General features: G+C 43.6%; 1 protein-coding gene across 1 annotated transcript in view; it reads right to left on the bottom strand.

Moving 5' to 3' along the window:
* The window catches only part of ADAMTS2 (ADAM metallopeptidase with thrombospondin type 1 motif 2), a gene marked incomplete at both ends in the record, with an annotated part of 172,181 nt that overhangs the window by 93,193 nt on the left and 51,982 nt on the right, over positions 1-27,006 (bottom strand). The window contains one exon of the mRNA XM_084295006.1: positions 15,634-15,793. Coding sequence (XP_084151132.1) covers positions 15,634-15,793 — 160 coding nt within the window. The remainder of the gene's footprint in view (positions 1-15,633; positions 15,794-27,006) is intronic.

Raw genomic sequence — 27,006 nt, 5'->3', positions numbered from 1 at the left:
GATGGTTCTAGTAAGGAAAAATTCTTTACCCAATAACAAGTTGCTATTGTATTCTCCATTTTTAGTTCAGAAAGAAAGTTTCATCTTGTTCACCAACACAATCCAAAAACCACTGAAACTTGATTCTTATCAACTGCAATCCTAACAAAGCTCTTGAGAACAGCACATCCTTAAGCCTCAGGTTCTGACAGTTCACCCAGGTTTCCTCCTACTTCTACTCTTTATCCTTCCAGATGTTTTATCCATGTGGAATAGGAGAACAATGGCTGTTTGTCTTACTTTCCTAGATGTCCAGATGCCTGACCAACCTCCTGCTGCTTTGGACCACTCCATCATGGGAGAGCACTGGTCACGAGGCAACCAGCTCAATGGGTGTAACAAATCCACTGCAGCTGCAATGGACTGGAACAAGTGAGCCTGCAGATGCCATGCACGTACCCAGTAAATCCGAGACATCCTCCAGGGCTGCCTCACATGTGCAGAGCATGTTGAAGACTTCCCTGCGCGCACACAGTAAGCAGGACACACGTGGTACATGCTGGGTTTACGGTGCATGGGCAGACGATCAGTGCAGCACACACGTGAAGTCCCACATAGCTTGGGCACTGCAGATTCACTCCGGTCAAAGCACGCATAAATCCTTGCTTGGAAAGTCCTGGCTGGAACGATGACACCCAGAGCCCAACAAATTTGCCCAAGCCCCATTAAAATGCAGGAGGAATCAGGTGATGCTGAAATTCTTCACCAGACTTGATCATTTAACCATAAAGACATGGATCTCTTGCAAGATATAGCTAAATCAGCAAAGAACAACACTTCAGATTGGAAGACAGATTGGAAGATTCGAGTTTTTTGACACTGCTTAATTAAGCTATGCTGCTTTTCACACCAGGACTGCCAGCAGAAGGCAAAACATATTGCACGCATACAGTTCCATCTACAAGCAGACACTAAATGGCACTCCTTCCTCGCTTCCTCCCTCTGCTGTGCGCCGTCCCACCTTGCCTACCAACCTCCCTGGCAGGCGACCAGCACGCCCGGAGCTGCTCTTCCCCAGGAGCACAGTGACTTGTGCTCTGCCCACAAGCCAAGGGAGCCCTCGAGGACAGGGCACCACGTACCTCCGAGCCAAGCAGGAGCAGCATCTCTTGGCAAAGACTTCTCTGAGCAATGAAAGCACCTGCAGCAGCCGCATGTCCTTATCCACCTCTGCAAAGCTGAGCAGATCCCGACGTGGCTTTACACAGCAGCCCCTCTTCCAACCTGAGCCTGGCACTCCAAGGGGAGTGAATTCACCCCGAGCTCTTGGCAGCATTGCTGAAACATCCTGTTAATCATTTTGCGGTTTTTAAGAGTAAAAAGTAAAATGAAAAGAAGCCCAAGGGCTTACCTTGACTTTGTCATTAAGGCAACGGTGAGGGGGAGAAACAAGAGAGGAGAGCAGCTAATGGGTATGCAGAGGTCAGACCGGGAGCTTCAAAGTGTGTAGGTGCCTTATTGATTCTTCCCTCAGATCCATGAAACCAATAAAATTACTTTCCTGAGATCCTTTCCACAGCGACTGCAGGCAGTACTGTCTCCTGGACGCCTAAAGCTTGAAGCTTGTTTGGAAAAACCTGAACGTTTTGCATTTATTATAAAGGAAGTGAGAAAGGTATTTGCATGTGACAACGATTTCTGGAAGAACGGGGGAAAAGATCAATACTGCAAGATGCTTTTGGTGTTAGTACCCATGGAAGCGTGCTTCTGTTCAGCTAGAACAGAACTGACACTCGTTTTGCTAGGGTTTAATACATATTTTAGGATTTGGGGGCAAAGATTGCCTTTTGTTTTTGTGTTTCAAGCCAAATTGGCCCATGGATGAGAAATTATCCTAAGTGCTAACAAAATATTAAAATTCTTACAGAGATTTCTCTGTAAGATGATTATAAATTGAAAGAAAATTAAATGAGAACAGCAGAAGCCTTATGCAACATGACCTCCTGGTATACGCGGTCAAAATATTGAGGATGCATGAGGAGGTTCTTTGAAAAATGTGGATGAGAAACCTCAACGGTACCAGGATCTCTTGGAAGGATGGAAATCGCCCAGGCATCACTTGGAGACCTAAATTAGTCTCAGTTGTTAAAATAAATAAATAAATAAATATAAAAACAGATCAGCTAGATGAGACAAAAAAATAAAAAAAAAAATAAAAAAAAAAAGACAAATTGGAAGCACAAACCAGTAACAATAGAAGTAGAAATTTGGGACTACTTGAAGTTATACTGTGGAAGTTGAAGTAGTTTTGGTGAACTAAAGAATCACAGAGAAGAACAGCCCAACATTCATTCAATTATTGAAATCAGATGAGTAGTTTTTAAAGAACTGGAGCAGAGGGATGAGAAGAAGGTATGGCTACTTCAGCACAAAGCAGTGAGTTTTGGAAAGTACTGTGGGAAAGGAAGGCACTGTGTATGTCCTGCAAATTTGATTAAAAACAAAGTAAGAATGGAATAATGAGATCAAGGACAGTGAAGTGCATATCTCAAAACAGGGCTGTACAAAGAAAATTTAGAAAATTATTTAATTAGAAAGCACCAGGAAGGAATGGAGGCACGATTATTACTGGCAGAGCTTAACAAAATTACATCCCAGCTCTGAATGCCTCTGTAACAAATACTGGAGGAAGGCACACCTGACCAGGCGATGGGAAGAAAGGTTGGGCTCATTAAAAGGAAAAAGCAGCAGCTTGTGCAGAAAGCCCAAGACCTCTAACTTTGCCGCTTATGATCTGAAAGCTCCTTATCACATTCATTAATGACAAATTGGTTGAACTTCTTAAAACTAATGATGTGTTTGAGATGGGGAAGGGTATCGACAAAGCATAAAAGGGGAAAAAAATAAGCTCACGGTGGCCAAGCTGCCAGAAGGCAGAAAAAGACACTGCCTGAAATGCCTGAGCAAATTCCACAAACGTGTACGCTGCTGTCACAAACCTGTGTGCTATGTGATGAAAGCACATCTGTTGCAACAGTAATCCCTGTAAAATATGTGAAAGCAGAAGATTTTTGTATGGAACACAGTGGTAAAACTCTACGGAAAATATGAGCGTTTTCCAAGGGCCTCCAGTAATTTTCGTGAGCAATGAAAGACGTTGGTGTCTCAGCAGACATAAGAGGGGTGTCAGAGTGAGGACCTGCACGCGGTGGTCTCGCTAGGAATACGTTCAGTCGGTCAGCTTCTCAATGCTCCATTCCTGATGCAAATTCAAGTCACATATTAGCTTTGTTTTGTTTGAATGAATCACAAAGTAAATCACGAAACCCAGAAGGTACAAGATGGAAGCAGAACAGAAAACAGACACGAATATTTTGCAATCCCAGCAAATTCAGTCTCCCAGTTTCCCACAGCACTGCGCCGGGTCTGCCCCCACTAAACTCACTGGGAACTTCTCCATTAAAACCTGTGTCAATGGGATCAAGTGCATGGTTTGGCTGAAAGCTATACATTTACCAACCAGTATTTATTATTACATAGGCAGTTCCCAGAAGATGCATTCATGTAAGGTCTGTGAGAATTAGCTATCAGATAACACGCGTTGCCTATGGGGAGTTTGAAAGAGACACTGTAATTTATTTGGTGGGAGTACAGTTCCACCTCACACTTCAAAGTGTCTGAGTTCTCCTTTAAAAACTTCAAAAAATCAAGAAGAAATAATCTGACGGAAGAAATGTGGCCTTTTAGCTAGCGGATCCTTCCTCCCAAAGAATCTTGGAAATGCCCCTACCATCGCTTCAGAGACAATCAGACTTTCCAGTTGTCTGACCCGAGACCTGGAAGGACTGTAAATCCTACCAGTGCAATCAATCTTATCTGCTGCAAATCTTCAGAGCTTAGACGCACCGGTTTTCATGCAAGGAACACTCTGCCCTTTGCCAGGCCTTCCCAGCGGGGTTTCAGCAGCACCGCAGACCATTTAATTCTCTTCAGGCGGTCTGATAAGAGGGTCCCAGATGGAACGGTGTCAATCAGTTGCTGTAAACCAGTAAATACCTTCATATAAAACAAAGGCTTTACTAATTCAGGCACTGCACCCTTCCCACCCACATCACCAGCAGCCAGCGTAACACAGCTCGCAGGAAGGCAGCCAGGTGAGGCTCTCTTGAAGCCCAGCAGCACCACTGAGAAAAGTGGAATAGGAGTTGCTACAACATTTTTACAGCTATCCTACCTGTATCACGCATCCAGCCATAGCTCCACAACCAAAAACAAACCCAAAAGGGCAGAAACCAACTCCTCTGGGCTTGAGTCTGGTGAGCCTTGAACAAAATTTCCACTTAACTTTATTCCGAAGCCTGTGTTTTCTCATCTGCATTTTGTCGCTACACTCTTGTCCCTTGCAGCAGACTGATAGATTTCAGCAGTCTTCCAAAAATATTCTGCTTCAGTAATTTATGACCTCCAGGTCAATATCTGAAATGCTACAATGGGTTGCCATGGAAATGTCGATACGATCAGCTTCTCTGCACACATGTAATTGTTATATCCAAGAAAAATACCTGGAAATTTAGAAATTATAGCCCAGTCATCTTAGGGTGATTGAAAATAACATTTTTGCCTCTTGTTAGGTTTTATACTGGAGATTCCGCAGTGCTGTGGGGCTGCCTGGGCCATTTAATGCCCCCAGCTTGAGCCTTTGGGCTGCCTTTTCCTAACTATCTCACAGCCTAACAAGTCTCCAGAGACTCTGCTTGAAGAAAAACAAAGCAAAAAATACTTCAGCTCGCAAGTAGAATATAAAGGTAAAATGAGTGATTTTTCAGCCTGCTCTTTAGTCAGCACTTTCTTAACAGGGCTTGGTAAAGGCTATGGCGGAGTGGCAGGCAGAACGGCCAGCGAGCCTGTGAGCCAGGATTTCAGCTCCATGAGCCTGTGAGCCCTGATTTAATCTATGGCCTTTAACAACAACATGGCATTTTAAGCCCAGATCCTTGAAAGAACCGATTCCCCAATTTTCAAGTAATTCATTTTATGATGTATTAAAAAAAAAAAAATCTGTTCTAAAAGCCACCTAACAAATATATTCAATATAGCCACGGATATCTGGGGCTTGGCATAGCCAGCTTCAACATGAGGGCAAGTAGCAGAGACAAGCAGGAGGCTCACACCTGTGAATAAAGGGCTGTGAGGGTGCTGAGACCCCGAGATCTCTGTAGGATGGGGATGAAACCTCTGCTCCACTCCACAGCCAGAAGAAGAAATGATTGTGATGTGTTCATTACTATAAATAGCAGCATCTCTCCTAAAAGGAAAGCCCTAGAAAGGAACCCAAGAGGATGAATGAATTCTGAAACGATGGTATAGTAAAGTTCAGTGAGACAAACTGGATTGCTGCCTGCTCAGCACCACAAAATGCAGCTCACGAGATAAAATTCTCAGTGCCTGCTAATTTCATACATATTAATAGCCAGGCAAGGGCAACTTCTCATGTCACTGTTTAGTTCCTGCAGCTACCAGCCCCACCAGATGCTTTCACGTGAAGCGACCTGGACTTGCTGCCCTCTGACAGGACGCTGCTTCAAAATGTTACCGCTGCCCACAGCCAAAGGCGGAGATCAAAACTCCATGTCACTTTACAGCACGCTGCCAGGTTATACCAAAGGATGAGAGATACTTCAGGAGACACAAAAAAAAAGAGAAAGAGAGAAAAAAAAAAAGAGAAAGATCAGGAAGAGGAAACACAATACTGGTTGTATTTCTTTATAAATTTAAAAAAAATTAAAAAAAACTCCCTACACCGTCAACATAAACTTTCTCTCCTGACTTTCTGCACCGGGATGTGCATTTCTGAGGCAGCTGCTTCAGGCATAAAACATTTCTGTGCCTCGCCATTCAGGAAGCAAGCAACTTCAACAACTGATATGTCTCCACATGTGCAACAGGAAAAAAATCTCTTGACAGGAAAAGAGAGGTGGACACAAAGTGCACAGATGGCTGACAAAATTACAAGTTTCAAAATGGCAGTACAGAGCAACCACTATTTTAGCCTTTTATTTTCGGGTTACTTTTAGGGCTGAGCATATCTCACATGATTCTTTCTTCAGATAAATGAATCCTCCATAAAATATTCTTTAATTAATCACACCACTTTTTTTTACAGCTACCATTGTTGAAGGAATGTTAAAATATCGCAGTGACCAGGACTATTTTTTTTTGACTTGACAACCTACGGTGGCCAAACCCTGCAAAATGGAGCGGAGCCCAGGGAAGTGAGTTCTGTTCCAAGGACAACCGTCTGAAGCCCAGAAGCGCTAAAGAAAGCGCTCCGGAGCACAGCGAGGCTCTTTGCAGCACCACAGCCGCCGGGCAGGCCAGCAGGGAGGGACTGCAGAGGATGAGCCTCCGAGAAGCTCTGCTCCTGCCTCCTCCCTGCCACCGGCTCCAGGTCCAGGTTTCTGGCCTCATTCCCCTCGCACGTCCACCCCGCAGCATGCAGGGGCTGCTGAGAAACCTTTTCGGAAGAACTACCTGTGGAACTGTCAGCTCTGGAGCTGAAATCAAACCGATCCCTAACCCCCTCGCCATCCAGATTGTGATTAATAATTTTTCCCCTTGAAAGCACTGCGCGTTGCCGGGCAGGCGAGCCGTGCCAGATGGTCTGTGCACACACAGAGAGCTGGAACAAGTGAGTGACTGCACAAAAACTCACAGATAAAAGGAAAAGCAAAGATGCAAACCAGGCTTTTAATCAAAGAACCTGCTGCAAAATAAAGCACAAAATATTTAACCCATTAACAAGCACTGCGGTTTGGAGAGCAGAGACTTTTTACCCTGTGCCATGGGCTGGGACAAGAGGCCAGGTGCCACCCTGCATCAGGGTCTCTTTGGAGGCACACTGCCAGTGGAGGGCAGGGGCTCCACAGGCACTGAAAAAGGCAATGAAATGTTTCAGTCGCTTGCCCTGGGGTTGTCAGACCCCCCAGTAGCCTCCAGCAGGTCACTGCATCCCTTTTAGCAACACGGCCAAAGGCTCAAATGCAGCGGAAAGAGAGGGCCGGACGGGAGCTGCAGGACTCCTGCAGCATCTCCAGCAGCCCAGGGCTGGGGCTCAGACAGCAGCAGCCAGCAAAGGGACAGGGGGGCGGCTGGGACAGAAAAGGACTAATCATTAGCACAGTTAGACTTGTTTAACCTACTTACAAAACCATGTCCCTGTTCTTTTTTCAACAGCAGAGGCTCAGCAATAGATGCAGATCTGTGCAGGAAGCGGTGCAGCGCTCAGCCACGCAGGAGCAGGGCGCCGCGATGTGCCAGCAGGTCACAGACACAGGCACTGGGTACTGCTCACCTGGGGGCCTTTAACAGAAACCCTTCAAATCCACATTAACAAAATAATCGTCGTTTGGCTAAGAGTACATCGTGGTTTGAGTCAGTCCTGCGGAGAGAACATTTTAAATCGTCTTAAAATGCAAGTGATGGGTAACATGACTCCGAAGGTTTGTAGTCAAATGAGCCAAGACAACTAAATTCAAATCATTACCAGCAAATTTGTGCATGGGACTTCGTGCCACACTCTCCATTTGGGAGCAAATACTTGGAAAACCTATAAATCATGTGTAACGCTATCATTTAGAGGGATCAGTCTGAGCTCAGTTAGCAGTACTACAGTTTCCGCCACTGCCATAAACTTCTTCCACTGTTTCAAAACAGCATTTCTGCTTTATAGAAAAGCACATATTTTGAAGAGGAAATAAATTTACTACTGTGCCGGAGTTCAGACTCAAAGCTTCTGAAATCAGAAGTCTTACTGGCTTTTTCCTGGGCTGAGATCTCCTGCCTCTTATAACTTCAGGAGAGCACTGGGGAAAGGAGACTTGCAGTAGCCGAAATGAAAGTTAGCGCTGCTGCTGCTGACTGGTCAAATGAAAGTTATTTTTCCCTAAAAAGTCCAGGCAGCCCCAGGCATTGCTTATGGAATTTAAAACAAAGAGAACACAAACAAATAAGCGAGAGTAACACCGGCTACAGAAAGTTATTACCCAGCTCAGGCTCTAGCTACGAACACAGCTCCATAGACCAGGCACTGCCTGTGCAGCACCAGTTTTGAGGCACTGAACTCTTTTAACTGGAACTGAGCTTAGGAGCAAGAAAGCATTTGGTTATAGGACCATGGTGGTGTACAGTAGCCACCATGAGTTAAGTGACTGCAGAGGAAAACCCAAATGGTTCTTCCTCCTCCTCCTGCTGCATCTTGTTCTGTTATTAATGCAGTGACCCATCCAGTGCCCTCCTTTAAGCATCAGGATACCAGCAGCACACTGCATTTCTTCAGGGGCTGGCCACCGAGGAGCAGATTTAACAGCACTGGGAACAGTCAGGACCAGGTGGAATACCTTTTTCATCCTTGGACCACTTCACAGGGCCTCACAGGGGGCTCTTCTGTGTCAAGAAATGACAGAAATGTCAATGTTTGAAGGCTATCCATCTTCCCCACAACTCTGGGCTTGCCCATCGCTTTCATTTGATGATGCCTGAAGCTTTTTGCCTGATCAAACCACTTTATCATCATTATCATGGACAGCAGACGAGATTTATGCTGCTTTCAGTCTACAGCAAATGTTTATCAGCATTTTCAACTAAAGCTTACTTCAGTGACGCATACCAGATGCTATTTTGCGTATTGTTATTAAACAGAGTTTGAAACCCATCACACAAAACACCAAACAGTACATGCCATCCATATTTTCAAATTCTCAGTTTCAGAATCCATTTCCCAAACAGAGATACGAGTTGCAGAACGTTTTCAGTTGTCGGGACAGAATATTAAGGTCTTCCTGTGAACAAGTTTCTCCCCCTTTGTGCCTGGCAGACACATCAGAACCTGCTGGACTATTGCCATCCTCCGTCTTTCTCAGCAGGTTGGACAACATGAACACAGCTTGTAAATAAACAAGCCCCCAAAGGATGCCACTTCATGGAAGAGCTCACCAATAGATGAGGAATTGCAAAAAGCATGTGGGTGTGCACATACATTTTCATAAGCAACAACTCCACACATGCCTGTGGGCGGCTGCACACACTCACACATGCAAGCACTTGCACGGGCTCTGCAGGCAAGCTTTGACTTCTGAACTGCTGCTCCTATGAACTCGGGTCTTGCAGTGGGCTATTACCAGCAAAAAACAATATCAGCTTTCAGTAAAAACAAGGTTTACATTACTCTTGTCCAAAAGGCAAATATTTTGTTCTCTCTTTCCTCCCATGAGGTTGTGAGGCTCAAGTCATTAAGTCTTGTGAGATCAATGGATGTTATAATGAAGAATAAAAACAAACATTAATGAAATCTGTTATAAAGTGTATCTATAAACAAACAAGTTTTGACTTGAATAAATATAAACAAGTGATTAGCCAGGCTCAGCTTCACACACCCTTAGTGCTGAATTAATTAATAGAAAAATGTGAAAAATAAAATGAGCGCTTTCCCCATGCTTTCAACAGAGCTTCTCACAAATATTTTGTAGGATTATTTGTATGAGAACTGTTGTTTTACGGACCAGGATCGGCCTTATTATCATTTTGTTATATTTAGCAACATTCAGTACATTTGGTAATATTCAACTCCAGCTGTAAGCTGTTTACAACCATCACGTAGAGAGCCCTATCACATTGTTTCAATTTAGTAGAGAAGCTGAAATGAATCTGTCAGTTAAGAACAACGTGAATAGTATTTTTTAATTAGCTAACAATACGAGCAAACTGCTGATATTTAAATAAGCACAAATAATTGAGTTGATCACCTTTAACTCACGCATAACTGAATAGAAGTGGAAAGCCCTCGGTAACTTGCCTCATTGCACCTCATAACCGAAACAGGAACCCAGATCCATTCAGAAAAATAAAAAATAAAAATTGAGCCTAAGGTACATGTATTAACACTACTGAAGTCAGTTTGACCATGTGGATCTCAAACTGCCTAATGGCAACAGGGGGGAAAATGCAGAAACCAAGGGTTTTAACACAATGCCGTTATGTTCCTGTATGCCACATTCCTTATATTTCACACAGAACGTATATAAGCGTCTTGTTCATTAGCATTCAACTAATCATCCCAGATCATTTATTGCACTCTTATGAAAATAGGAATCTTTAGATTTGCTCAAAAGTTTCACATAAAAATTACTACAGAAGTCTTATTTGCCCGTGCTGGCAAAGAACTGCTTCATCAGCTCCATCTCTGGTTAGGAAGGGTGACATCCAAGGGCCTAGTAACTCTCTGGAGACTTGCTTTTCATAAGTGCATAACCTTGCTTCTTATTCAAGAGTTGAATCACAACTGAATTTCCAGTCTTTCCCTTCCCAGAAAAGCCCTGTGAATCTGCAATGTGAAATTCAGAGAAAATCCAAGACAGGAGAAAGACAGATGTATTTATCATGCACAGATGATGTAGGAAGGAGACAAAAAAATACTGTCCTCAGTGCCTTACTGACTGCAAAATAAGGGAACAGTAATTAATCAGCAGGAATACAAACTGAAACGAAATATTGATCGGATTTGGAGAAACTTTGGTCTTCTGAAGGAACTGTTCCTCTGCAGAGGTAACCAGAAAAGTTTCTGTAAATTAGAATGGCACCCAGCCAGCCTGCAGCCAATCTGAATGTCGTTTCAGGCAATCCAGAAAAAAATGTGCAACAGATTCACATTGGTTTCTAAAAAGTAATTTAAATACATTAGTAAATCAATGGCACTGACAGCTTGATGGACTATGATGGAGGAGTCTTCCTCTGAAACATCATCTTTAAAACCTGTAAAGCTCTGGCAGCTGAGTTGTTACAACTTCATCAAATTTTTACTTTATCACTTTACTTTACTTTATTACTTTCCCAACAACTTTCAGTGTTTGGTTACTTCAGCTTAAATGGCCATGGGTTTCACTCCTGCTGAGCGGGGCCCTGACCCCTCAGGACTCTGTAAGGTCCCACCAGCACGAGGAAGAGAAAGGCTTTAGCTCTTTTAGGCCATGGAGAGGCAGGAGGTGGCACTAAGTGGACTGAGAAGTTTTGCTCTGACAAGGTTCAGCTACCTGTTCAGAAAGGAGCTGGTTGCCCCCACTGGGTAGAAGCAGAAACTCCTTATTTCCTTCCTTTTACCTGACTGGTGCAAGTTTATCGCCAGGGGGATGTTAGCCACCTGTGACTTAAAGGAGGAAACAACAGTAGATATTAAACAAAAATGCCCCAAGAAGTACATCCCAGGGTCACACAAAATGATCACACCTTTCAGCACCAGGCCACCACTGCTGTGAAGACCTGCCACAAACCCAAGGACTGCTGTGGGAAGGGGCTGCCACCCTCCAGAAGAGGCCGGGAGCCCGCCCAGCCTGTCAGCCCCAGTATGTTCCTGGTGGCACTGGTGGCAGGTTGGGCTCGGCCCTTCCAAGGGATTCAGTTAGCGGCCAAAGACAGACCAATCTGCCTGGTTCAAGTGCATTTGGAGAGGTACCTTGCTGCCTTCTTCAGTAATAAACTGTTCTTTGCTAAGGTCATCTTTCAGCTGCACAGTAAATACAACTGTCAACTACAGCTGAGTTCTGCTTCTCATCAGTCAAGCAATACAATAAAACTCAGAGGAGTGTATTTAGACAATGATTTGGAGAGAGAATGTAAACCTTGAGGAAGTTTTAGTATAATCTTTTCCTCCCAGCTGATCAACAAAACAGACACAGTAATTTAGCTTGGGATATGCGATATAGTTTACAAGCCTGACACTCAGACTGCCTTTAGAGACAAAAACAATCAAGTTGTTTTTCTAGACCTCGTCATAACCATTAATTAAACACTTACCTTCTCTTCACTTAATGTCTAAAGAACATTTGAGAAAAATAAAAAATAAAAATAGCAGTTTCAAGAAAAAAAAAAAAACACTCCTCAAGCTTGCCTATTTAATTTTAATTCTATTGTGTAGGAAGTTTTACTGCTGTCAAGAAACATTTCTCATCTATGTAAGAAGGAATTCAGCTGGAAATTCTAAAATATTTTCAACTTACTGCTTATTTTTATCTAGAGGAAGATAAATTATTGTATGCATGCAAGTAGTAAAAACACAGTTGTCAGAAAAAAACAGGGTTTATTCCCACCGTACCTGCCATACATCAGTGAACCTATGAAAATATTTCTTTCCAAAACAATTAGCCCAACTGAGTGAACTGTAATGAGCTCATGTTGACTTTTATAGTACTACTCCTCTCCACATTACTTCCCTAAAATATGGTTCCTTCAGTTCTCCAGCACGTTAACAACTTGTGTTTAAGGGGAAAAAGAGGTAGAAGCGCTGCTCCCTTTACTCTGTGATTCTCACCAAAACCAGACAATCCTACACCAGTCAGAACGCGATGACTCAGGCTGCCAAAACAAATATTTACCTTTCCCAATATCCTAATAGCATTTTACATAAATGCAAAAGCAATCCTGATGTTGTCCAGAATCAGCCTCTGCCGCTTGTTTCACACCCATGCTTTCCCAGCACGCCGGCCAAGCTGCCATAAAAGATGCACACCCCGATCTCTGCAGGGGTTAGGAGGTGGTGAGTTTTGGTCTTCTGTGTTTTGTTGTTGTTTCGTTGTTTGTTTGAAGAATGAACACAATCTCAATTTCCCTTCCTATAACAGACGGGTAACACTGCATGGAAAATGGTAGAATAACCCTGCTGTCAGGTACACCTCACGGGCCTGCACATTTGGGGTGTAAATTGCAAAGCCCCTGCCAAACACGAGGCCTGGCATGACCACTGCCACGACCACAGTGGCAGGGACAAACCCCACATCCTTGGCACGACGACTGACCCACCCAGCTCCCAGTCCAAGGGGTTTTTGGTTCCTTCACCTCCTGTCTTGCTGGGATGAGAACAGCTTGTCCCTTTTCTGGGGGAAAAATGCAGAGCTAGGAATATTTACAAGGAATTCCTATCTATCTTTCCAAACCCAAACATTCACAAATCATGAGTCATGACCCCCCTTCCCAAATCACTGGATTAAATTAATTTATCATGGGATTTCGGAGGATGTTATCTTCAAAATTATGGAACACCATGCAGTCTGTATTATTCATTGCTTTAAAATATTTACAGTCAGAAACCACAAAGTTTTTATCAACCGTTAAAAGATCCAGAAGCTCACCTAGCAGGAGAAAAAAAAAAAAAAAGAAGTAATCACATATTTGTATGATTCCTGGAGGCTGGACTTTAAAAATAGTCCAAATGTTACAATTCATCATATGTAAATTTATGGGACTTGGCAACAATGCCAATGTCTCCAGGGATGGTGGAAGAGGGGGAGTGCTCTTGGTTAAATGCTCTCTGCCTCTCTCTCCCTTTCTTTTTTATTAAATAGATACAGCGTGCTGAAAGTGCCTTAAGTATATCCTAAAAAAGCCCATTGATCAACTTGGAGTGTTATGGAAACACGCAGCACATCATGCTTATCAACACCCCATCACTAAGTATTTTGACTCTTGTTAAGCAAAACGAGATGCATTCTGGAAAAAGACAACACAGAAAATAAAATTACAATTTTTTTTTGCAAACATGCCCTTTCCAAGACTATTGCCCAGAGCAAATCAGGAGTGAGAAGCCAGGTTTAATAAAAAGCATAGAAGAACAGCCCAGTTTCAGCGTGGTTGTTCACTCGTTTCTTAAAGGCAAAGAAAATTCCATGGGGAAAAAAAAAAATATATATATATATACATATATTGTGGTTTTGTTTTGTTTTTCCAAAATAAAAGCTAATCTTTAATCAATTTTACAAATCAAGAGAGGACAGATGGAAGGAAAGATTACTCTCTTTACATTTTTTCCCTTGTTTTAAGATTTGAAATATGAAAAATTACTACAATTCCTACCTGGCACAGATACTTGCTGTTCTAGACAAGGTCAGTGCTACGTCTCAGCCTGGCCTACAGATCAGCCTCATTTTTGCTTTGTAATTCCACAGTGCTGGCTGATAGCTATTACTATTTTGTACCTCTGCACCAGAGCCTGCAAACCTGAGTCCTTATGCAAGCGCACAGCTTGCAGGCCCTGAGGAGACGAAGGGCAGAAGGCTGCTGGCATCGCACACCGCACCGCAGCGTACGCCGCGTCGCCGTCGGTCACACCTGGGCGTCCACGAGCAGCTACACAGCACGGTGCTGCACTTCACAGGGGTTTTCAGATGCTGCTGTCAGAGCCTTCCTCCAGCAGGTACCGCATGCCAATAACTGGAGCTGATCTACAATTTATGCTTTGCTGTGTACCAGACTCCTACTCCCGAGGAATATTTATCATCCAAAAACAAAAATACTGCCATAAGGTGTGAACAAAATCAAGTCTTTTGTTTAAAAGGAAACACGGTGACTGGATGATATTTTCCAACATTGCGGTAATTTTATAAACATATACTAAGAGAGCAACTTCCACCGTGTGATTCTGGGATGGCGGCGCTCAGACCTCTGCCTTCCCCCAGCTCTGGTCCAGAACAAGCACAAAGACCACCAGAAGAGCCTGACACAGCACTGCATCAGTCACAACATTCAAAAGTCATTTTGGTGACCAAACTGGAAAAAAGTCAAATGAATACCACTGCTTGCTTCCTTTTTCATCCCCATTCCAACTTGGACATTGAGAAATTTAGTGTGCTAACTTGGTGCTAATTACTGCCTAATCTGTGGCTGCCTGTTCCTCCAAGTGGTTTCAGGGGATCACTGCATGTAGAAGTGACGGTAGAATTTTTAGAGCAGGTTACCCCATTTATCTTTTCAAAATGTAAGGTGGCATACTAGAGAAAGAGGGATCATGGGCGTGTTTCTACAAAGGGAAATCTAACGCACTGCAGAATACTTGAAAACATACTGCAATGAGATAATGCTAGGGTATGAGTGGCAAATAACTGCAGTTTCATACAAATTTGGAGCCAAGTTGGATTTTTTGCTTCCAGTCAAATGACCCAATTAATCTCAGTGTTAAAGTCAGCTGTCAAAACATCCACTTACCAAGTTTGCATCCCTTATTTATTCAGCAAAAAAGGAACCACATCCGAGTAGAAATAGAAAATACTACAAAGCAAGGGTGATTATGTTTAGCTCTTGTTATTCCATGCCTATCCTCATACATGTTATGTTAAATTCCACACATGGAAGCACAAATAAATCAAGAAAGTTTATGTTCGTATCTGAAGATACCATTATTTCCCTGTTAGGATTAAATTCAGCGCAGTGAAAACAGTGACAATGTGAACTGTATCAGCCTTGCTGTCCCTACTGCAGCCTTTCAGCACGGCCTTCGCAAAGCCAGCGCTGCCACCTGTCCCCAGCACACAGGGGCACCTGTGCCCTGCTGCCCCAGCCACCATCCTCTTCCTCTGCCCTGACACAGGGACTCGTGACTTCACACTGTCCCTAGAGCATACACAGCTCCATCATCCTGGAGATGGTTCTGACTGCTGCAACACTCGTTTATGTCAGGTGAAGTGTTCAACTCCTTCCCTACCTTTTCATCCACAGAGGCAGAAGAACACATTTCCATGTTCAAGGACAAAAAAACAGAGACAGCAGCAGATCACGTTGCCTACCTGCCTTTAGCATCACTTTATCCATCAGCTGGTACGAACACCTCTGCCTTACCTTTATACAGGGTATCTGCGTTCTCAACAGCAAGTTGCTTCTTGGCAGCTGCTCTGCGATAGACCACGTGTGTTCTGCCTCCTCCCTCCTCCTCCTCGTGGGCCCCCTTCTCCAGAGGTTCGATGAAGAACTCATCCTTGTCCGTGCGAATCATGCCAGCCTGGAGCAACAAGGCAGAGATCGAACATTTTGTGTTACTGCACATACAGCAGACACTGTGAGTAAACAGTTACAATATGCTTAAGCACACATTAGTGCTCTCTAGAGAGCAATTAGGATGCAGAGAGGAAATCAGGTGAATTCTTTATTAGAGCAAAATGACGCATCGTTTCCCCAACTTGACAAGAAAGGACAAAAGGTAAAACCCTGAACCAAAGGGATTTCTCCTCGAACCAAATGAGCAGAGAACAGGTCTAAGAATCTGTCTAGGAAATACCATCTCAATTAGAAACCAGCTACAATGAAAGTTAATATGACCTTGGCTATCTGTCAGCCACAGAACGCTCCAGTGCTTACTATCTCTGCTAAATAAAGGATCGGTTCAGAGCTGGTCCTTATGGGCAGTTCTACAGCCAAGAAGCACAGAGTCAGCCTTTCTGTTCAGAAGCAAAGCAGAAAAGAACTACAGCTTACGTGCAGGCAAATAAGCCTTGTGATTATCTTCCCCTTGACACACAAAAAAAAAAACTTCTTGCAAGAATTAGCTACAAACTAGGTTTAAAAAAGGTGTCAGCTGTGCACTGCCAAGAAAGAAAAACTTATCCAGACTGGAACAGACACCCAGGTATGAAAAACTGAGAAATTTGCACTGCTACAGAACACCTCAAAGGGACATCATCTGAACAATTCTCACAGTTTTCACTGCTGCTTAACACAGCAGGGAAACCAGCATAAAGACTGAATATTTTTTAAAAGTCTTTTTACCATTTTCACGCAGGTGAAACAACCTGGATGCCCTGCAGTTGTCTCCTGCTGTCTGTCTTGCCCCAGTGGAGAAGGTGACCAGAGCCAGCAGGCAGCTGGCAGAAATGGTTGGCTTCAATCAATTTTCCTGCGTGTGTTTACACATCTGTGTTTGAGAACTTACACTGACGAACACTTATCCTGTAAACAGAAAGTCTTACTATGAAGACTGGAATCTTAATAGTGGAAAAACTGTTTAGAGTATTAAGGAGAGACGCCTGAAATCCAACCTTCAGATCCTTCTTCATTTGCGCTCTTTTCCACTCTGTCCACTGACACCCAAGTCAAGTGAAGACACTGGACTTCGGGGCTGTGCTCTCACCAGCAACACATTTCTTCCTGGAGCCCACATCCTCTGCTGGGAGAAGCCCAACTTCAAGCTTCCAGTTTGTCTGCCTCGAACCCAGCAGCCTCACTTGAAGCACGTACCATCTAAACACTCTTATCATACCCCAGCATTAAAGTTCTCATACAAACCGTATTTTTCTTCTACAAGCAGCAAACTACATTTCGACTGCTATAAATACAGTATGTTCTTTGGTTCCCTCCTTGGAAAAATGTCAGGTTCATTTGTCATGTCTTAACTTACATTAGGCAAGATTTCCAGTCCCAGATTTCATATATATAATGTATACAAAAACAGATTGAAGAGGAAGGATTAAAGAAGCAAAATTATATCGAAGCAATTTAAACTGATGCCATCCTGCCTGTATAGAGAGGAAACTGAATTTGAAATCCTGTCCTGTTTCTTCTTATCTAATTTAGATTCTACATCAGCCACAAAAAAGGTGAGACAGGCTCAGCAGCTCAAGGAAGCTAAGACAACCGAGCGAGTAAGTGCTGAACCCAGAGAGACAGCGACTGACATTTTACTGTAAGAAGAAGTACATGAAAAATTCAGAATTGATGTTTTATTCCAGAATTACTCTCCTTTTAATATATATTTTAATTGTATACACGCACACGTTTCTTCTGGATATTGGATATAACATTCGGCAATTTTAAAGTCATTTTATGAGAAATGCATAACTAAAGATGGAGAAGAAAGGAGCGTTTGCATACTCAGCTGCACGCAATACGATGCACATGCCATACAGACGCCCAGGAGAAACACACAGGCAGCCTGACTGGCAATGAAAAAATACATGATTTGGCTTTTGTCAAGTGAGCTGTATCATTGCATACGGAAGTATTCCTGGACTTCTTAAACCTACTATTAACTTAGCAGCTAATGCTGGCTCTTAATTGTTCGTGCGTTGTTAAAAATACAGACCGCACTGGGGGAAACACTGCTGCCACTGCCTACACAGCAGGGTGCACCGATGAGTTTGGAGAAATTGAAACCTTCCAAGAAAATCAACAGAGAGGCAACTTCTGTCTGATCAGTTCTGTTACGGATCGCAGATGATCAATTCTTTTAACTGAAATCTAGCTTCCAGCACATGGCGGTCTTTTGGAAAAAAACAAATTAAAATCTGTTGAGACTGAAGACTGCCCCCCGAGGAGATGAAGGCAGCACCCTGGGACAGGCTACAAGGCTCAACAAGGGAGACATTTGAAGGCTGGTGCCCAAGACATAAAACCAGTGGCCAAACGCTGACACTCCTTGCAGAAGGCTGTGCCTGGTGCTAGCCTTGTGCATGCAGGGGATTCCCGTGGCACTGAATATTGCCCGTCCATCAGGTGCTCTTACTGCATACTCTGCTTCTTGGGTAGACCCAACACCACTCCATACATCCCCATGACAGCAGCCTCCTTAATCCTGTTGTAGTGTAGATAGGAAGAAATGTAACCATTAAACATGGCTGAATACTTCTCTCACACCCCTCATTTTCCTCTTGGACTTCGTAACTTATATGACAAATTTCTCTTTTCCTTTAGCCCTGTGAAACACATCCATTATTTTTGGTCAGAAGTATTAGGAAAGAGTTAGCGTGTGTTTGAATTATAAAAGAATTATATATTTATATAGATATACATATATTCCACACAGTCTTTCGTTTAACCAGCGTATTTTCATCTCCTAAATTGAAATAAAGAAAACATGGCTTTGTTTAAGATTTTGAGAAGAAAATTCACTTAGAGTTCCTACAGCAGTCCACAGCTCAAGCCATCCGCCTAATAATATACCCACAGTTATAAATGATTCATTAAGAAATATGTGGGGCTCCTGAATGTCTCTGCCACACACTTCCTTGCTGCTTCGAGCAGGACATTTAACTTCTTTACTTCCATTTCTCCACCTCTGAACCCTCACAACAACAGTCTTGCAGGATAATTACAAGGGCTGATTTGTTGGGTTTTGTTGTGTTGTTTTTTTTCCAAGTGCTTTGAATTTGAAAAGCTTGAGATGATTGCCTACTGCTTTTTTTTTTCTGATATTTCTCAGAACACCCCCAAAAAAGCCATCAGGAAGAGGAGATTGCTTTTAGGCATGAACTCAACACCAGAGCTTTCGGCAGCCAGGCGGGCAGCGGAGGGGCACAGCTCCAGCAGCATGAGTTTGCCCGTGCCCTTTACCCAACCTGCCCCAACTTTGTGATGACATCAGAGAGCATTAGAGTTGCTGCAATTTGCTGGAGAATACCTCTAGATGACCAAATTAGAAATGCCATATCATCTGAGCAAATTGGTGCCTTTCTTTTGACACAGGTTACACCAGAAAGACCTGAAAACATTCTGGGGTTCTCTCTGGACATTTACTCCAGGCAATGCGAAAGCAGGATTCAGGCTCTCGATTATCAGTCCCCTCCAGCTCTGAACAAAGAGCTGTGGCTCTTCTTCTGCGGCTGCTTCATGAACTAAGAGGTTAAAAGAAAGTGCCAGGGGCAGAGCTCTCTGCTGCCATGCTCACCACCCACCCCAGGAGCTCTGGATACGGAGCAGCACCTCCCCTCACCCCCCTCTGGCAGCCACTCAGAACTGGGTGGGAACCCAGCATCCTCCCTGGGAAGTACCTGCAGGTCTGGCAAAGATGCAGAGTGAACTGGTACCTCCTCCCCTCCTCTTCTGGGACTTCCAAATAGAAACTGAAGTGAGTACGGGAATATTGCTAAATAATGACAGCAGCTGTGACTGCATCCTGTGACTTATAAAGATACAAATTAATTGCAAATGGTTTGCCTTTGGAATGCACCAAACTGTAGCGAAAAACCTAGAATATCCCATTATTTCCCAAAGCAGGACATCCCCAGGCCTTCCTTCCAAGAGTTTTCAGATCCCAGCTGCAAATTACTCGAGTCAAGCACTGCTTAGCACTCATTAATATGCATTAAAGACTAAAGCAGAAGACACTTAATCAAAAGGAAACTGCAGTTCGGAGAATCAAATCTCGGCTAAGGTTAGCAAGGCAGTTATTTAGAAGTGAAAGCCACAGGAAAAAAACTCATAAGGAATGCAGAGAGTGCCTGTCCTGCCTAATTACGACAAGAGTTATATTGATAAGGCACAAATGAGTCCGTCCCAATACAGAGGGCGAGGGTTTAGGGCTCCACAAATCTCTTGTGGGGCAACAGAGCTCCTGAGCCACCCCAAAGACCTGCCAGGCTCACGAGGACCCCTTGACCTACAGATATGTGTAAATGCAATGACTGCACAGACCCTTCTGTACCACTCAGCTTTACAGGACGCTGTGATCGGGTGACCACCTCCCTTTGGGACCTGCTGCCGATGCCAGACCCCACCACTGGGATGGGACCACCAGGATTTCCTCGCCAGCTCACCCCGCACTGCAGAGCTCAGCAGTGAAGCAGGTCTCTTCTCCAGCCTCCTCGGCCCCTCTCACGTTTCTAAAGGCATTCTTTTAGTCTAACTTGACAGAAAAACCGCCTGGCATATTTAGACTCGGCAGAAAACTCCAAGTTTTCGAGCATTAGCTCCCGTGGCTAATTAAATGTCTCACTGGTTCTGCACTCGGTGAGTGACTTAATTGTCTCCTCGTTCCCATTCCCATCGCTGCTCCCTGTTCTAGGCTGTAACGAAGCAACCCATCTAGCTGCTGCTGCACAGCTCCAGAGCTTCAGCCCATCCTGCAACCGCAAGTTTAATTAATGTTCATTTTCTTCCTCATTAGTACTGCTTTACAAAGTTTCTCATTGCCATATAAAGGCAGATTTACTTCCCAATCTCCAAGCACACGACACAGACAGAAAGCTAAAATTAAATGTGAGCAAATCTGAAATTAATAATAAATAAATTTAAAAATTTTGAAGTGTCTGCTTGGTTAAATCCATAACATAGAGTGTTGCACAGACTCTTGGAAACAGTATTTCTGTAAATAGAGAACGTTCTGTTGCTTTTTTTTTGAGTATTTGATTCTGAAAAAGGTAACTGGCCACACAATGTACCTGTGCATGACCATACCCTAAATACAGTCCTGAACTTATTCCCCTTATATATATATTAAGTTCTGACTACCTGATATTTAAGCTCAGAGCTTGGGTTAGGAGCCTGCACTCTGATGTCAGCGAAGCCCCCAGAGGGGAATTTGCAGTACGGGACCCTCCCAGCAATCAGTTCTCAGAGAAGCAGAGACAGGAGATTCGTACTTCACTGTACATTTGCCAAAAAATATTTTGTAGATGACTCGAAAGAGAAAAATATTTACACCTGCAGGACAGCAGATCAGACAAGGTCTTATTCTACTTCTATTCTGTATCAATGTGCTTGTACCCCACATAAACTTGATTGCTGCACATTTGACTAAATGGGCACTGATACGACACTTTCAGCAGAGAACAAGAAAGCAAACTGCACATTCTATTTTTATTTATATCCTTCTCTAGGCCTTAGAGCCACAAGAACATGCCTTTTCCAAACAGCAACAGGCACGTCCTCCCAGCACTGAAGTCAGGTATGGAAATATTATTAAGTTCAATTACATTACAACAGACCTTGTGCATAAAGAGCCCAGATGACTGCAGAAAGATCACCCAGGAAGTCTGGAGTGTGACAAAGGACACAACACAGACCTTGCAAGCTCCTTCCAGCCCACGGGGGATTCCTCAATGCTTTCAGTCCTGCAATGTATTTATTTTCAATCATAAAGTACATTGATTCGGGAACAGACATGCTTGGCATTTTATTTCCATTTATCTTCATTCATATAGGTAACAATGAAAAAAGACCTTCTTATATCATATTTGCATTTGATGCTTTGAGTACGTCTTGAACTCTTGAAGCATTGCACGGCAAATCCACCTTTCTCTGAACTGAATGGAGGCACTGAAGGAATTGCATCAAATATTTGGAAGATGTAGCCACTTATTGTGCTATATCCTGCTGCTGTCCTATTTATTCAGGCCCAGGCTGGGTGGGGAAAGGGAAAAAGATTCTTTTTTTAACGTGTATTTTTTATTACTGTCAGTCTAAAATTAGTATTTTACAGCTTTTTTTTTTTTTTCTTTTTCCCATTAAGTTCCTTTATTTTCTGCACCTTTTCAAAATAATTGAGAAGGTAGGGGAATAATTATGTATACAAATAGGAATTACATAGATTGATAGACAGACAGGCAGAGCCTGCTGGGCAGCCATAGGAAAGCTGGATGTTTCTTAGTGACCCTATTTATCCTCTGCAGAGCAGGGTTAAGGGCACGTTTTTAATGCACTTTGGGATCTCCTAATGAAAAGCAGCACACAAGAGCTATTCATACTACGAGTGCTTTTCATGACAGTCTGCTTTCTTACGGTCCTTGCAGCACAAGGGAGAAAGAAAACCCATCCATCCACGTGTCCGCTTCCACTGCTACCGAAAATAAAGTTTTGTCCACAGAGCCCAGGCGAGCCACGACACAGCTGCAGGTGTGATTAACAGCAGCAGTGGGACAGATCTGCAGCCCATACAACCCGAGTTAACAGAGCCCTGTTAGTTTACAGCAGATGAGGATCTGGGCCCAAGCCGTGCATTTATATGGAATAACTCATTTTGTGTTTTCGAGAGCGGTTTTTGTGGTTTTCGAAGAGACAAAACAGCGAGACAGACTGCGCCTCTCATTCTCACTGAACTGTGAAGAAAACAGACACGACTAAAGCAATAGCAGCACATTTCAGGACAGACACAAGTGTTCCAGCCACGATGTCTCGCTTTAACCGCTGGCCGACACTGAACCCGTTGCCTCCCTACTCCCTGCCTCTACAAGAACAGCACCAAGATCTCACCTGGGCCACTCAGTGCCTACCTCTGGGCAGCAGCAGGTGCCCCAAGCACGGCTCCCTTCGGTGAGCCTCCTGCCTCTGCCCCCCACCACTTGCTCCCGCTGCGCTGGCATTTGCTTACTCCAAAATCCTGGGAGTTCAAGAGAGGGAAGCTGCGTTTTCAAAAGGTTACATTACACACACAAAACCACGGCTTTCTGCAGAGTTATCTGTAGCAGACACAGAATGCAGCCTGCAGAAGTGTGGCAGAGACTTGGAGGAGGCAGATTCACAGCAGATGTCCCTGACGTGGTGCAGCATCGCTCCTTTGGCAGGTCTGCTCCCACCTTTCAGGTGCCTCCAGGACCACCAGCAGGAGCCTCATCTCCAGAGTGAAGCTGTCAGACCTCTTACAACTCCCTAGCTGTTTAAACAGAGCCCAGCATGGTTTTTTAGCTAAAAGAATGCACAAGCAAGAACGTTTTGGGAAGTCTCTAGGTCTGAGGTCTGCAGGTCTGTGTAATTCCAAACGGGAAAGAGGTGAGTTATTAAATGGCCGTTAAGAACGAAAATGATAAATGCAGCAGATCGTGCCGACTCAGGGGACTGTAAACTTGATTGCTGTTGTTGCAAGCAGGGAATAGTAATTGCAGTTCTCTGCAACAGAGTTTCTCAATTTTAATCTTTCAGGGAGGAAAAGCATGAATATCAAGTCCATGAATTTGCTAACAGCGAGATCCAAAAGGATTAACTTTCCCATTTTAACACAAGGAACCATTTGAAATAAAGCATTTCTGAGGTCACTTTGACAAAATGCATAGCTGAGTTCTACCCTCAGCAATAAAAATGAATTGACATTCTGCAAGAAAACAAAACCAGCCCGACTGGAGAGCTCTTCAACTCAAATTCTCACAAACTGGGGTGGTTGCTACACAAGTTTTCTTTCAAAAATATATTTGCTTAAGGCACAAATCACCACCCACTGAAGTCAACGGGTGTCACATTCATAAATCTCAAGGCCAGGATTCATAAATGAATTCATAAATATTAAAGCAGTTGAGTCTGACCTTCTGTGTAAGACAGGCCAAAGACTTTCACCAGAGCCTCACTGCAGCCTCCCCAAAGCAGTCTTCATCTCGAATGCAGCAGGGCTGGATCAGATCCATCAATGGGTACGAAACAGAGGCTGGGGCTTTGCTACGGTAAACAAGATAAAAGGATGCAGACCAAACACTGGAGGAAAAGGGGTTACTATATTCAACTTTTCTCTTTTTTTAATATACTAAATCTGAGTAGAAACTGTAGAAACTTAGCATTTAAAATAATTCAAAGCTACTATATTGTTTATAAATAATAGAAATCCCGAATCTTCCCTCGAGAAGATGGCACTGCAGCAACATTTCATATTCCAAAGGAGTACCGGTGCTGCAGAGCAAACTCCAGCACAGCAGTGCCAGCTGGTCAGGGCCTGGGCCACCACGGCCTGCTCCTTCGCCGAGCTCTCCCCGTGTCCCTCAGCAGCCCCATGACCATGCAAGCGGGTTCAGGATCCTCACCCCAAAAGGCAGTCCTATGAAGACGTGCACTGGGACAGAATCTGCGTTTCCTGGTCCCCAGATTCTGGCACCAGCACCTCCAGTGGAAGCCGGACCCCCAGGTGCAAAACCTCACCCGGGCGAGGGGGTGCACACCCCCTGGCCCCATTCCACCCTGCTCCGAACCCAAACCAGGCCATAGAAAGGTCCAGGGGTGGTCTGTGCAGTTACCCACAGCTTAGAAATCAGAGCCATGCTCTGCTAAACACAAGTTTTACTTAAATTTTATGCCTGTAAGGCCAAGGGGAAACAAAAGTTCCAGAAGCTTACTAAATCTGGCACTTGTTTTCCTTCCCACATCCCACAGCCAGGCTTATTTTAACCTTCCTGCTCTTCCCCTGGATGGGAGGGACAAACCTGAAAAGCAGTTATCCAAATGAGAGCTTGAAACCTAATGAGAGATGAGCTTTCAATTTTATCCTGTGCTCAGTTCTAGGCTTCCAGTACAAGATGTCAACAAAGTGCAAGAATCAGTACAGAAACTAAAATAATTAATCCCTGGAGGAACAGGCTTATTACGAAGGATTAAATCAAAAAACTAATGTGCACTATTTGTCTATATGACAGAGGAAAGGAGGCATATGATAACTCTCTGGCATTTGAAAGCACAGAAGAATAAGAATTGCTGATAGAGAAAAACTTGGATGTATTAGGAAAGAAACAAAAAAAGCAGTCACAACAGAAATTTGGGGCTGAAATGTTACAGACAACCTCACGCAGCCTAAGAAAAAAAATCACCTCAAAAGCCTATCCTTAAGAATCTTTACATTAATATTTTTGATTCTTTACATTGCATTGGTACCTAGAGATTAAGGAAGATTTAGGTGCTGAATGATAATAAATACAGGCCAGTGGGAACTTGGCTGTAAGGGAAGAAAGCTGGAGGCTCTCCATCCCTGACTTCATGGGCCAGCCACAACAGCGGATGCCAGACAGACCACCCAGAGACAGCCTGAAGCTGCCTCCTTGCTGCTGCAAGTGGAATAAGTGCAGGTAGAAGTCCCCTGGAGGGGCAGGGCTTATTTGCACTCTCACATAAACAATCACCATTCCTTACTGCAATTAATCCATATGGTGATCCATACGCCTAGAGGAAAAGTGGCAGATCCTGCAGCATCCAGAGGGTGTCTGAAGAAGCACTGGGAGGAGCTGGTGCTCATGGTCACTGATGTTCTGGGTGTCACGTTGCAAGCTGAAAGCAGGGGTTTTGTTGTGGCACTGTTCTAACAATGTCCAACCCATGTGAAAGGATGAGTCAGAAAGGCAGTGCACAGCTGAGAAAATAAGGTATGGATTTAGGGGGTATGGAAACAAAGTTTGGATTCACAAAGTATTGGATAGAAACTCTGGAATGGATGAAATCTGTACAAGAGAGAACAGCTCCTCCCATATCATCACTGTATTGCATACTGAAAATGCTGTAAAGAGTATTTTAAATAAAAGGAGAGGAAGGTGCAGAAGGGTAAATGTTGATGTGTGCTGATATAAGAATGTATCAGACACAATGAAAGGTCTGGGGACACTAACAGCAGGATAGGAAGCGCACAGGAACAGTGAAGAGGAGAGTCTAGGATTAACTCACATTAACCAGGTCAAAAAAGAATACAGTAATTTAATCCAGAAGGATTCTAGATGTAAATAGGAAAACAACTGTATAGGGTAATACTACCAACTGCTTGACAGGGACAGCAACATCAGCTGAGCTACACTGAGGGAGAACAGAAGGGCTACAAGGGCACAAAGCACGCAGCAAGGGGAGATGTCCACTACTCCCATGGATATTGGGCATCGTTAATGATTGCTTCATGAAACTCTAAGACTCAGGCTGCGAAGAGAATGCAGCCTTCGACCGTGTGAGCAGAGTGGTTGAACTGTTACTGTTGGGGCTGAAAAATACTCTGTAGTGCTGAGCACAACGCGCTTGTGTTCAATGGCCTGGCAAGAGCAGCAAAAGCTGTAATATTTCTACTGCGGTGCTTGCTTTCGAAAAGGATAACTATGCAAGGATAAAGAAGCTTGTTAAAGAATTGAATGGGCACCTGAAAGAAAACCTCGTTGCAGGTAGCACTGAACTATTTAAAGACAGTGAAGGCCCAGAGCAAATGTACACCAGCCATCAAAAGAGTTCAGAAAGAGCAAATGGCAGTCAGCACTGCTAAACAGCAAGGCGAGGGAGGGTTATTCGAAGAATACAGGCATCTTTCCAAAATAATACAATAAAATAATAGTAATAATAGTAATAAAAATAAAAATGAAGCAGAGTTCAAATTAGGAAAATTGAAAGGCTCAGACTAACAGATTAAATGTAAAAACACAATACAGGCAAGCAAAAAAAAATAAAAAAGAGTCCAAGGAATAACTTGCAAAAAGCATAAAAACTAATCAAAAAAACCTTTTTGAAATAGATCAGGAGCTGAAAACTCATCAGGGAATCTAAGTCCAACAGATTATCAAGGTGTAAAGGAGCACTCAGAGGCAGTACCGTAACAGCAAAATTAGGTGAGCTTCTTCAAAACAGGCTCACCTTGAGAACCTGGAGGAGGCCCCTATGTGGGAACTTTCCCGTCTAAAGTTGCACTGAGAGATCTGTCTCGAGCTGAAAGATCAAATGAAGAGGTTATAGAATAAAATCTACAATAAAGAGGTTACAGGACTCCATACTGACAACACTTGGAGATGAAAC

The sequence above is a fragment of the Netta rufina genome, assembly GCF_964035555.1.
Source record: "Netta rufina genome assembly, chromosome: 14".
NCBI lineage: Eukaryota > Metazoa > Chordata > Aves > Anseriformes > Anatidae > Netta > Netta rufina.
Note: the sequence above shows the minus strand (reverse complement) of the source record. Positions and strands in the feature narration are given on the sequence as shown.